Source organism: Amphiura filiformis, chromosome 11 (assembly GCF_039555335.1).
Source record: "Amphiura filiformis chromosome 11, Afil_fr2py, whole genome shotgun sequence".
NCBI classification, from domain to species: domain Eukaryota; kingdom Metazoa; phylum Echinodermata; class Ophiuroidea; order Amphilepidida; family Amphiuridae; genus Amphiura; species Amphiura filiformis.
In genome coordinates, this window is record NC_092638.1 from 13,685,252 (window position 1) to 13,698,536 (window position 13,285).

The 13,285-nt window shown below is 36.5% G+C and overlaps 1 protein-coding gene across 1 annotated transcript; it reads left to right on the forward strand.

Moving 5' to 3' along the window:
* Nucleotides 1–11,254: 11,254 nt before the first annotated feature.
* LOC140164378 (uncharacterized) lies at nt 11,255–13,285 on the forward strand. Its single transcript, XM_072187655.1, has one exon. It carries the CDS (start codon nt 11,269–11,271, stop codon nt 12,250–12,252), a length of 984 nt encoding a protein of 327 aa, XP_072043756.1. The 5' UTR covers nt 11,255–11,268; the 3' UTR covers nt 12,253–13,285.

A 13,285-nucleotide genomic window follows, 5' to 3' on the forward strand; every position in this document is an offset into this window, starting at 1 on the left:
TAGGGCGAACACTCCCCGCTCTCCCCTATGCCTGTAATAATCGCTATATGATATAGTCAAGATTTTCACAACTCTAGGTTTTATATCACATGTGAGGTTTATCAAGTGCCACAATACGACTTTGAACTACTATCAAATCAACCAACCAAGTCCAACTGAACTGCCAAGTAAATCCACGGGTAATCCAATAAAATATTACATCCCCCATAGAGTTGTTGTCCTTAGTTACCATACACACACTACGTCCCACTACTCATTCAATCAACAAACCGGTTGATCTTTGTGTCTATTTACTCTTTGTATATAAATTCGATAATACCTATTGTCATGTGTCTATAGACAGAAGTAATTCATTGATTTGTTGAAGTGGATTGCACATAAGTTAATATCAAAAACTACAAGTGTTCTTTTCGACACGAAGTTGTTGTTATCTGTGGTAATGTACACACGCAAAACAACCGTTTAAGAAACAATGTTGATATAAATCTACGACAAACGTCAAAAGTTTTATTTGTCAAGGGTTACCTAGGTTACGGGCTGATTTTGCAAGAACATGGCGATGGAACCAAATCAGAAAGGTAAGTTTCAGGTGTATTGTATAAATTGCGCGAGTTGTGAGAGGAGTCAGGCATGTGTATTTTACCTATTGTGTTATAATACATATCATTTTGATAGCGTTGTTTGAATCAGAAAAGATGATAGTCAAGGATGCGTATATTTGTCATGTATCAAACAAACATGAACAAGGCAATCCGTCATATAAACGATATCCGGGTTAAATGAAGGGTGGTATCCGAACGATGATGAGAGAACAGGATCATGTCAGAAATTAATATTTTATTCTGGGTCTGATTATTCGGACTAATGAGAGAATATATTTATATAAAGTGACTTCCATCATGTGTGAGTAAATTATAGTAAGAAAATTAAAGTTGGTAAATTAATGTAATTGTAAACCTGTAATTTTAGACACAATTCTGGGGCTAGTGATGTTGGGTTTAGGCCTAAAGTTAAAAAAAACCTCATTCTAGGCCCCTACTAAATAATATTTAATACTAGTACCGCGGTACTACTCACAGTCCGAACATAAGTTAAGCTTTACATAAAAAGATCAATCTCACTTTCTGGGAACAGTTCATAAAAATGAATTTTACAATGTTCTTCATATTAAATTTAAGTTTTTAACACTTTAGTAAAATTGTAATAAAACAAGTTTTTAGTCAACATGAATCTCTTCCAAGTGTTTTTGTGGAACTCTAAGGATATAAAAACCCATCTTAAAATAACTTGAAAAAAGGCCTCATCAACGTTTTCCTCGAAGATGCTGAATGCTGTGTCAATTTTAAGTGAAAGCTATAATTTAGTATATTACTAATGTCAATGTTCGCATTAAAATAATAAATAAATAAATAAATAAGTAAATAAATAAAATAAATAAATACATAAATATACATGAAGTTGCGTTCTTCTTTCGTGTAAAAGAGTGCTCAATCTATAGGCCTATGGCGCAGAGCATGTATACATAAAATTACGGGCGACTCCGATGCATGGAAATTTAATACGGAAGGCATACCGTAAAACCTCGTCTACAAGCATATAGAGTGCTTCTGATGAAAGCTAAATTATTCCAGGCGCCATAATGGTGTTTGAGCAAATAAGTTACAGATCAAGCATATAGGTGACCCCGGAGTGACGTCACAAGCCGTTGACCTCCGTTGACAACAAATCCGATTCAGAAGTCAAATTTGTAGTTTTCTGTGGGTTTTTTTTTGTCCCTTTTCAAATCGGCCAAATAGGCCTACTACCATTTCTATAACTTCTCGACATGGGGCCTCCAGCTAGCCAACAACAAAAATAAAGACTCTCCTCTACATGTTCATGTGTTCAGCTTCACATAAAATGCAATTTTCGACAAGTATTTAACCTTTATTTTACCGAAATCGGCCGAGATAATTTGCTCGATTCGAGGTCAAAACAGAACGTAAACAACCGAATGAGCTCTGCTACAAGTCTTCAAGTAGTCGCTCAGCTGCATGATCTATTGTGGGTTGAAAAGCGTAAGTGTAGCCGACTGTAGCGTCATGTAAAATAAGTACCCGGATGACCGGGGTGACCTATACAAACAAGTATTATTGTAAGACCAATCTATTGTATTGGCATATTTACGCTTGTTTCGTATTCAGTTAGCTTTCATCAAAAACACTGTATGCTTGTAGACAAGGTTTTACGGTATTTGCACATTTTGCAGACAAGATATGGAACAGAAAATACAATTTTATTTTGTCAAATGGAACTGACATGACAGCGCAATACCTCGAAAGAGATTAAATTTCTCCTACATTCTACAATAATAATACCGATATATACCACATGAATGTAATAGAATATAACAGTCCCTGTGGTGGAAATAGAATTCAAATAGTGCCACTACTGTTAATATTTGCTAAGTTTTAAAGGTATGAGATTGGGATTTATGTGACGCATTTGATCATTGATGAAAACTTTGTGTCCGCAGGCAACTGAACAAATACCAAAGGAAATTCCGCGAATCATTTAAAAAAATAACCCATCTTTTAACATGTTTACCCGGGCATGTTTAAGGGGGAATTTGAGGCATTTTGAAAAAAAACAAAAAAAACCCAGATTAATTGAGTAAAGGACAACGGACAATAATCAATATGCCTTTTGTTTGTTCGGACATCAGCGGTCAGTAGCAGCACTAGGGTGAGGGAAAGAGGGGGTATTTGTCCCCACTCCACATATTTTTCTTTCCCCAAGTTTGCCCCCACCCCCAATTTTTGAGGCAAAACCCCAAAAATTGTGTAAATTTCAACTTTTTGCTGCAATTTTGAGCAAAATTTGTCGATTGCCCCCTGAAATTCACTCCTCCCATCCCTGAGAAAAACACATAAACAAGTTGAAATATAGACTATTTCAGTTGAAACCATGGAAGACTCATGACCTTATTTTTCCACACAGGGAGTGTGAATTTCGAATGGGAGTTACCTGAATGAGTGACTACATTTGAAAACGCCAAAAAGATATTTGTGTTATTTTTCACTGTGAAATTAAAAAAAACGAAAAAAAAAAAAACCCACTGAAAAAAGCCCAACCCCCCAAAAAAACAACAACAAACAAACAAACCAAAAAACAACAACAATAAAACTGCTATAATAATATTATAGTGGTTTAATATATTTAGATATTATTTCAACATCTATTTATACATCACTCATGCATAACGTTAATTATTGGAAGTGTCATCTTTTCACGCGTTATATAAAACGTAGAAACATAATCTTGAAATGCTATACTTTTGACGTTAGACGGCATCTTTTTCTTTGAGCAGAAAATATAAGATGTTGTTAATAGCGCCATTAAATATAACCACATTTGTATCGGTCCAGTTATTTTACAACGAAACTCTACCGTGTTATTCTCATATATTCGAACTAGAGAGATACATCTAACATAGAGCTATTCGTTGCCATGGAAACAAATATATAAAATGCCTGAAAGCACGATATATTGAATGAAATTATCCGTCAATGTATACACGTATTCCATTGGAGACTAGAATGCAAATAGATGCTTTTAATTCTGTTGCGTTCAGAAATTGGAACAACAGTCACAACGAATCGATTTTTCATGCAATTGCAAGGTAGAATGATTTAAAATAGCAATTTAGCATTTTCGCGATTTTTAACAATAATTTACGTTCAAATTTACTTTAAACCGAGATAATGTCATGTTGAAATATGAAAGATTTAACGCTTAAGGCGATATAATACCCTGATTTTCATCAGTACCCACCTTCTCTTTTTGTTGCAAATTTATGAAGTATATAAATATGTTCATCATCTCATGTCCTGAACTTATAAAATATCTCTACATACAAAGTGGTTTTAAACCATTTTAGAAAATCATTTTAGCCCTATATATTTTTTATTTACTGTATCCTGGTAACTGAGATGTGTGTTTCATAACAAACCATAATTTATTCTATTGAACATGTCCAAGTAGAATACATGAATAGAATATACATTAAATCCTTTGTTATACTATCTATAGAAATGTACTCACTGATTATAACACTGAATAAATTAAATAGGCCTAATCTCTTCCACATAGACAATTTAATACTACGCCATGTATGTATCTTCTATAATGTGTTGTTAGGAAAAGAGATTAAAAAAGGCTATAAGGTCATCAAAGGTCAGGTTATAGGTCAATTGGTTCAGGTCAAATTCAGGCATCAATTTTGAATACATGTGATAGTCTGTGATATCATACATGTCATAATGAGGCATCAATTTTGATATTTTGTCTATTACTGGATATATAATGGAAATGTGTGAGGTGGATATACTAAAATACCTTGGGATGTAAATGGTGAGTACAATTTAGATTGCTATAGTTGAGATGGATTGGGCAAATAAATATAAAATAGTTACCGAAATCACAAAAATGAAGCTTACGGAAAACTACCTGATATGGTGGTATAGGTGACAAAAATACAATCTTTTTCAACATTGCTGTAGTGTGGTTGTGGTAACCTGTTACCTATGGCTTAATTAAGTTTCAGTGACATAGTGTCGCAAGTTCAAAATACAAAATATAGCTCGACATTGAAAATAGAAGCATTTTAACCGGTTCGTTTTTTGATAGTTGTGGAGCACCAAGTTCATGAAGTCATAAAAGAAATCAGGGACCACTTATTCCCATTTTACATATCAACATTATTTCCCTAATGTGTTAGCAACACATATCCAAAATTTTAACGAAATCCGTTGATAGTAAGCTTTCCAAAATGAAGTGAATTTAAAACATCAGTGATGTACCACTTTTTGGCTTATACCATTAGAAGCATGTACGCGTCATTGATACTGATGCCACCAATTGAACGAGAAGATTTGCCCCAAAAACTTGCAAAAAAAATGCAATGGGTAGTACCCCCTTAACGTGAAAAGATTAAAAAGAATAGCTTATATTATATTATATAGCTACCGTAAAACCCCGTCTACAAGGATATACCTAAGAAACGCCCTCAATAAAATTGGTTGCTTGTTGTATTTGGAGTTTGAGCAAATTATACTGGCACTGGGTGGCTATGCATTCCATCTAAGTATGTTGTAACACCAATCAATTGTATTGACATAATAACGACTGTTTCGTATATCAGGATCGTATAGCTCAATTGATAGAGCGTCAGACTTTGGAACTGAAGACATGATGAAGAGAGCAGGGTCCGGGCACCGGTTCCGTTTTTTTTCATTCTCGTTTAATTTTAACTTTTGACATGTTCTTTTTATCTTTCTTCAAATCTACCTTTCTACTTTTAATTTTAGGTGTTTTTTTTTTGTTTTTTTAGTTTTTTTTTTTTTTTATAGTTTTTTTTAGTAATTTTGTGGTTTTATAGAAACTAGTAAAAGCATTTATTCTAAATAATAGCGAAACCCACGGTTAGACAGATGTGTTGTAACTACTTGTCTGTCCTCGTCTTTGCAATAAAAACCTATGTTGCACCTTTGTGCCATCCCAATTCTTGAGGAATGGTAGGTAGGGTGCGTTTTTGGCTTAAGCACGATTTTGTTTCTACTTGAAATGAAATCAAAATAAATATTGTTCTGTTGCCACAATTGCAGTTTTTTCTATATAAAAAAATAGATGAGGAATAATAATTACTCCATATTTGAATCTATTGTCCCATCAAGAATAGAGTGTCTTCAAAAACTTCAATCAATTCATCTGACAAAGGAAACTATTCTGGTCATTCAATTTTGTTTCGCTTGCACCTGTTATATCACAGGCGTTGGTAGAGAAGGCACACTTCTCTTGTCTTCACCGAAGTAGTGATGTAAACACTAACATGATTAATTACCATAGCTAGCAATGGACATACACTATTTTTGTTCCACTTGAACCCATACTATAGGCTATTCGCTGTCGATGTGACGTAATTAATCGGATTAACTACCATAGCAATTGATGAATACAATTTCGAATATATAGCCCTGCACTTCATCGTTCACGTGGCACCTATGCATTAAACCATAGTTGTCAAAGAAATGCTAATCACTCGCCATGTAAGATTAGTATTTATGAAAAGAGTGGTATTCAATCTATGTTTGGTGACATACGCGGGTGATTAGTGCAATCTGCTTGATGGTAGTTATTGCGATTATTACGTCACTTCGACAGCGAATTGTAGTATAGACGAATCCAACAAGCCAAGTGATGGTCAGAATTTATTCGGCCATTATACGCTGGTGAAGTTGCGTAATTAATCGGATTAATTACCATAGCAATAGGTGAAAACAATTTTGAACATATCGCGCTGCGCTACAAGCAGGTTACACTCATCACCTGTACTGTGTATGTCTGCAATCATAGATTGAATACAATACTGGTCTTTTCAAAGATCTTACAGGTGCAGCATGATATGGTTCAATGAAGAGGTACCGCCTGAACGTATCAGTGTATAACGCGGTATATTCAAAATTGTTTTCACCTATTGCTATGGTAGTTAATCCGATTATTACGTAACTTCGCCAGCGTATTGGAATAAAACAGGAGGATGTGAGTTCATAAGGGCAATGTCGGGGATTATAGGTCACAATCGATGTGGAGAGATGAGAGGTCCGACCAACAGCCATAGCGAATGGTTCATGTTCAACTAATTCCAGCGGACGGTCTGTGGCTAGTAAGGAATCGTCTTTGACCACATGCGCAGATCTGTCTCGTCAGGAAGATATTTAATATCCCGAATTTATAATAGGCCTATGCCTACCAGTTCCATCGTATAACCGATCTGCTAGAGAATATTTGTTACCATGTTTAATAAATTCGTATTTATCGTATAATAAAATGTAGCCAAATGTATATTATGTGTCACACGGTTTTCTGCTGAACCACTAGCAGGCTATGTTACCACATCTATGACAATGACAAAGGTGAATTTTGATGATTTTTACGATCGTCCGGATGAGCAAATCACTGAATGGGTCTTTAGTTCCCTCCTCTCCTTATCCTGCCAATATTATATGAATCAAAGAAAAATAAAGAAAAAAATAAAATTAAACAAGAAAAAAAAGACAAAGAAAAGAAACAATAAAAGAAAAACAATAGAATAAATTAAACTAAATATGAAAAAAACATGATCAAGAAAGGAGTCTTTAGAAAATGCAAGAAAATATAAATGAAAAGTTTGAACAATATTTTGTTTATAAAAGTTTGTGTGACCGTGATGAGGCTCGAACTCACCATCTTCCGATCTAAAGAACCAAAGTCTTATGCCTTGCCAAGTGAGCTATGCTCGTGAGATGCGAATTAAAGATAAAATAATACATTGTATACCTGCTTGTGTCGGTAAATGATTTGCTCAAATTCCATAATGATATAATATTGTGGAGGGCGCTAGCGTGAAATATGCTATCATCACAGTCGCTTCTATTCCTTATAGACGGGTTTCTACGGTATATTGTACTTCGTATTTTTCACCCGGGATTTTTCATAATAGATTTTTATCGGCTTGTGTGACAAAATGACCCACTTTTAACAGATTAAGCTATATATATTTCGCGATGAATCCAGTTTATATTCCTTCTTGACATATTTATATTATAACATAAGAGTAAAATATTAAAGTATATTTCTGGTCCCTGGAAGGGGTCCTCCCTGGTGTAATACATGTAGTCTCTGATTTAAAGGTTTACGGGGATGTGCCACGGTTTTGGGGTACCTTTTCAGCAATTTTGGTATAGTCGCGATCGGTGGGTTTTTAGTGGAGACCAATGGCGCACCCATTAGCTCCCATTTGGGCAAAAGTGTCCCTAAAACATGTAAAAGCGCCCAGTTTATAGCCTACGGCAAATTTTAGGTGCATGCTTTATTGGATGTGAAAATTTATACTGATGGGTGGCAAAAATAGCAAAAAACAGGCATAGAGAAAGTCAGCATCTGAAAGTGTAAGTAACACATCCCGGTACAAAATTTCTCAAAAAATCCCGCCCCGGGTTCTGGTCACTTCTTGTCATTATACGTCGTACCCGCATCCTTTGGTAATTTATACATCGGATATGCGTTTTCATTTCGCACGGATCAACTTTAGATGGGATTCATGCGGGGTTCAGGCTCCTTTCCATTTTCGACGGAGACCAACGATGCATTTTCGATTAGTAGAAAATGCGGGAGAAGAAAAATAAAAAACAATATTTGTCAGCATCAATAATGCATTACTTGCAACCCAATAACTATAGATAGTTGGTAAATGGAAATAGATTCACGTGGATCATACTGAGCCCTGCATGGGATTGAGAGTTTTGAGACACCAGTTTGCTACAGCAGCTCATTATAATACCGATTAAAGTGAATATTATTAATTTGTGGACCGAATTCCGGGACCGAATTCGACTGAGTTTTGTACCAGATGCAGGGTCGGATTTACCATTGGGCCAGATTGGCACGGGCCCAGGACTCCAAATTTTCTGGGGCCCAAAAATTGCCCTGTGCATCTTCCTTTTTAACCCCGAAACATAAGGTATAATTGCAAAATTTTCTCGCGCACTGTCCAGTTATATAACATAATTCACCTTCATTTTGGGCTAAAATAATCTGAAATTGGATTTTTTTTTCGCGCGCTTTGTGCGCAAATATCCTAGCTAAATCTTTATTCATCTCTTTCTTTAAATTGTAATGCTCCCGCCAACACCGCGCCGTCGATCTACCTAACCAAAACTTGGCACATGCCTTCCTCACGGTAAGTGGGGGCCTCCAACTTTTGGTCTGGCCCAGGGCTCCCAGAAAGGTAAATCCGGCCCTGACTAGATATTTCGAGCGCAACACGTATCTCATCCACATTTTTTTGGCGAAAATTAGATTTTGGTTCCAACATTTTCAGAAAATAATGGGCTTTCCAGTGACAATTATAGACTTTTTCCAGTCTCAAAACATATTGAAAGGCTATATAGTTGAGGGCAGAATTCTTTAAACACAATTTTCTTAATGGAGATCAGATGAGGCAGTGTTGCACTGTCAGCACTGAGCCCTTTTGTTCCTTTTTGTCACTTTCTCTCCGGGGGCCCCCCAACTTTGGAGGGGAGGGGTATGTAGGGCTGTTAAGACCCCCTTTTTCAGCGTCGCTGTCACCCAAAGACCCCATATTTTTTACGAACACATGTTCTGTCACCCGAAGACCCCCTATTTTTTCATTTGATCTGTCACCCAAAGACCCTTACTTGTTCAATTTTAACAGCAACTTTCATTTATCACTGATTTTGTCACTTATTTTGAAAAAACAAAGACATTTGAAGCGATTTAGAACTAGAAATTCGATTTTCGAGGTTTAAGATTCCATTTAAAAAAAAAGGTCATGTTCTCACCCACACCCCACATTTTTTACATTTTGCTCTCACTGAATGCCAAAAATCATGCTCTCACCCAATGACCCCATATTTTTTACATTTTGCTCTCACCGAATGCCCCTTAGTGCGAAAGTGCCAGCCCTACACCTATATCCATTTCAAATTGAAGTGCCCCCGGGCTTTCTCTATGACTGTTACAGGCATGAGAATGCTTTTTTGAAAACTGCCTGAAAAAGTGCGCGAATTCGGCCTTTATAAATACGTAAATTTGGACAACAAAACTGTCTGAATTCAGGCAAAAGCCTGAAAATTCTTATGCCTGAATGTTACAACTGCTGCTGGGTAACATTTTACCCAGTCCTGATGTGTGCCATATTATAGTTAGGCCTATGATGAACATGATAAACAACCCTTTTGTTGGGTAAAATTATTACCGTTGTTGCGTGAATATTTTACTTAGCTTCTTTTTGCTTTTGGGCAAAATTTACCCGAGCTAAAATATTCAATATTAAGCCAAAAAAAGTAACCCATTCTCCACTCTCAGAAAAAAAGGTTCAACTTAGAACCTTTTTTTTTTGTCCTGTATGCAGCGGAACCCTCAGTAGTATGAAAGTTCTAAAAAAACCTTTAAAAAGTTCTATAAAGAACCTTAAAGATTTAAATAGGCCTGGGGACATTCTAATGCATTCATTCAGGGACTCATCACACAGTTAAGAAAAAATCTTTAAGGCTCTTTATAGAACTTTTTAAGGTTCTTTTTAGAACCTTATTACTGCTTAGGGTTCTGCATACAGGACAAAAAAAAGGTTCTAAGTTGAACCTTTTTTTCTGAGAGTGTAACAATGTGTTAGGGCCTATGCTACACTGCCGTCATACATCATGACGACAATTATGGTTAGGTTCAGATATATGGTCATGCAGTCATGGGTAGGTTTAGGGTTATACTTTTCGAACTAACTTTTATTTTGCTAGTGAACCTTGGAAATAGCTGACCCACCCCGAGATACGCATACGCTCGGTGTACATTTGCGTCATAAATAATGGACTTGTTTCACGTAGACTTCCAATATTTATTTCGGCAAACCTATGGGCCCCAAACTGTCCAGGTCTATCAAAATGACCCACATTTTCGGAGGCTTTTCAATGACCCTGCCCTTTTTGACGTCAAATCTTACCAAAAGATTACTAGATTTTAGAACCTCTGCCCGCATCCCTTTCGTCACTTCAAAATTCGAACCCGGCCCCTCCACTCCTCCCCTTCGGACGTAACGCCGACCCTTTAGGCTGTGTAAAATTAATATTTTGGTTCTCGTCCCTCCCTCCTCAATTTCTGGGATTTGTCAGATTTTTTTTTTTTTTTTTTATAGATTTTTCAATTTTTTTAGACTTTGGAATGATTTATGAAATCTTCATACATATAAATAAGTTTATTAGAGAACAAGTATCACTTCCAAGTCTTTTGTGGTACTCTAGGGGTTTATCCTCAGAATCTCACATTTGAAAAAAAAAAGGGCCTCATCGTTTCTTCGAGCACTGTTGGAGAAGACCGAAAACTACTGACAATGCTAATTTTACATTGAAAAAAAAAAAAAAAAAAACACCTCCCTCCCTCATCAATTCATGAAAATCCTCTGGACGAGAACCAAAACATTAATTTTATACGGCCTTAAGTAGTTAATCGCAATATCTTGGACTTTATTTGTATATGCCTATACATCTTTATTGTCTGGGTAACTTTCGTTCAATTTATGATAAAAAATCATTTTCGTTTTTCCTCTCTCGTTTCAGACGGACATCTTTGCAATAGAACTCAGGTGACAGTCAAGAATTAAATAAGAGTGCTATCCATCTCGACAGAGGGCACCGTGCCGGTTGCTGGAACAGATCTGGAACAGACACTAACATCATGGGTGACAGCTCAGCTGGTGTCGTCGACAAAGTTGTGCGTCTGAGATTCTCTTCTCGTGATGACACCAGAAGAGACATCCAGGATTGGGCAAAGCCAGCGAGACGATCCAGCGATGATGAAGATCAAACGACCATGATTGGTGGACAGTTGAAAGATAATGTGACCGAACAGCGCATGCTCGAGAGTCGTCTGTTTGACTTATCCAGAGAACGATATAAATTCATGGTGCAAGTGGCGTGGCAAAGAAAAGCATTCCTTGATAAACAGAAGAGAAAGACTGGAATGATGAAAGATTTGTTAAAAGGGGTAGATACATCAACAGTGCAGCCTGGTAAAAGGAATCAGTCAGAAAGATTGCAAGAGAAAATTGAAACTTACAAGGGTTTAGTGGATACCACTTATGGAGATGTAAGTAGGAAACGTAAGCACGAAAAGGCTGGAGTTGCACCGGAGAGTGACGATAGTTTGGAAGAGAAAATACCCATATTTCCCAAACCAATTAAGACCGCTAGTTTTGCTAAAAACAAACGGGTTTTTCAAACTGAAGTCCAACCTCAACGACATGACAAGACGCGCAGCTTTCCGTTGGATAAAAGAAAAGTTGTGTTTCCGTCCATTGGAGCTGAGGACCGAAATAACAGGATACCTGATCATGTTGATGGGCGCCAAAGTGTACCTCCTAATTTCATGAGGCGTGATGTAGGCATACAGCGCCAAAATACAGATTTAACGCGCCCAAGAACACAAATAGCAAGACATAGTATTTCAGCGGGAGCTATGCCACGATTTTTGAAGTACAGAGCATCATACGATAGACGATTTTCGTCGCTAGAAAGACTATTGACGAATCCATATGATGGGCATTCCTCTGATCGTACACGTGCGGTATTTTCAGGGGTGGATGACATGTCTAGTTTGTTGAAGCAGCTACCTCCTACTACGCCAGTCCCAACTATTGAAACTACACCGATACCGCCATAAAGCCATTATGTACGACTTGGTCTAATTTTAATTTTGACATCAAACTGCTGAAATAATAATATTATTAGTAATGATTGACACGGAAGGTTTCTGTCCATTTTAAGCAAAAATAATAAGGTACAGTGAAAGAAACACCACCATGACCACTGGCTATTTTGGCCGTTTAATGTGGAGTTCTATGGGGGGACTTAATGTCATAATTATGACATGCCAACATGACTTTGCTGGCCTACAAACACGTCAAATTTCAATTAGGTATAAGTTGAGATATGTGTAAACATTACAAATGTTTATGCTAAAAGATCAGATTTGAAAAATGTTTAACCAATTTCATTATAAGATCGTACATCATGGCTTTAAGCACTAAATAAGCAGTTTGTTTTAAACACTTTGTTAATGTTAGGGTTAGGCCCCTAGAGGATGTCCCTCAAAGAACTGTATCGTCAGAAACTTTCATCAGGTATTTTAATGCCTGACAATAGATATTTCATACTTATGACAATTGACTGCTCCTTGAATTACAGCAATTTTCAAATCACATCTCATTTAAAAGGGCATTTCGTGATCCACAGCCTCATCCCCCCACTTTTCTCAAAAAAAGTTGAGATTTTTATATCACTGGAAACCTCTTGCTACATAATGGTTATGTACAAAAAATTTCTTGCAGATTAATTGTTCAGCAAAGATATCGTGAAATTTGAATTTCGTTCTGGTGCACCAGAACGAAATTACAACACATTGTCTATGGAGCAGTGTAATACACACAATCATGCACAACTCGCAAACGCAAAATCGGAATCAACTGAAATTTTGGGAATAAGCTTTTTTCGTGGATATCTACTGAAAAATGACATAAAAAGAGGATGCTAGGATCACGAAATACTCCTTTAAAATACATTCCAGCGAGTCACCAGCGCGGCGTTGTTTCATGACCACTTAGGTATAGGACATTTTAGTTTTGTCTATACAGAAGTATTTAAAAAATATCAAAGGTTTGTTTAGGTAAACAAATCCAGTAAACAATTCACATCTT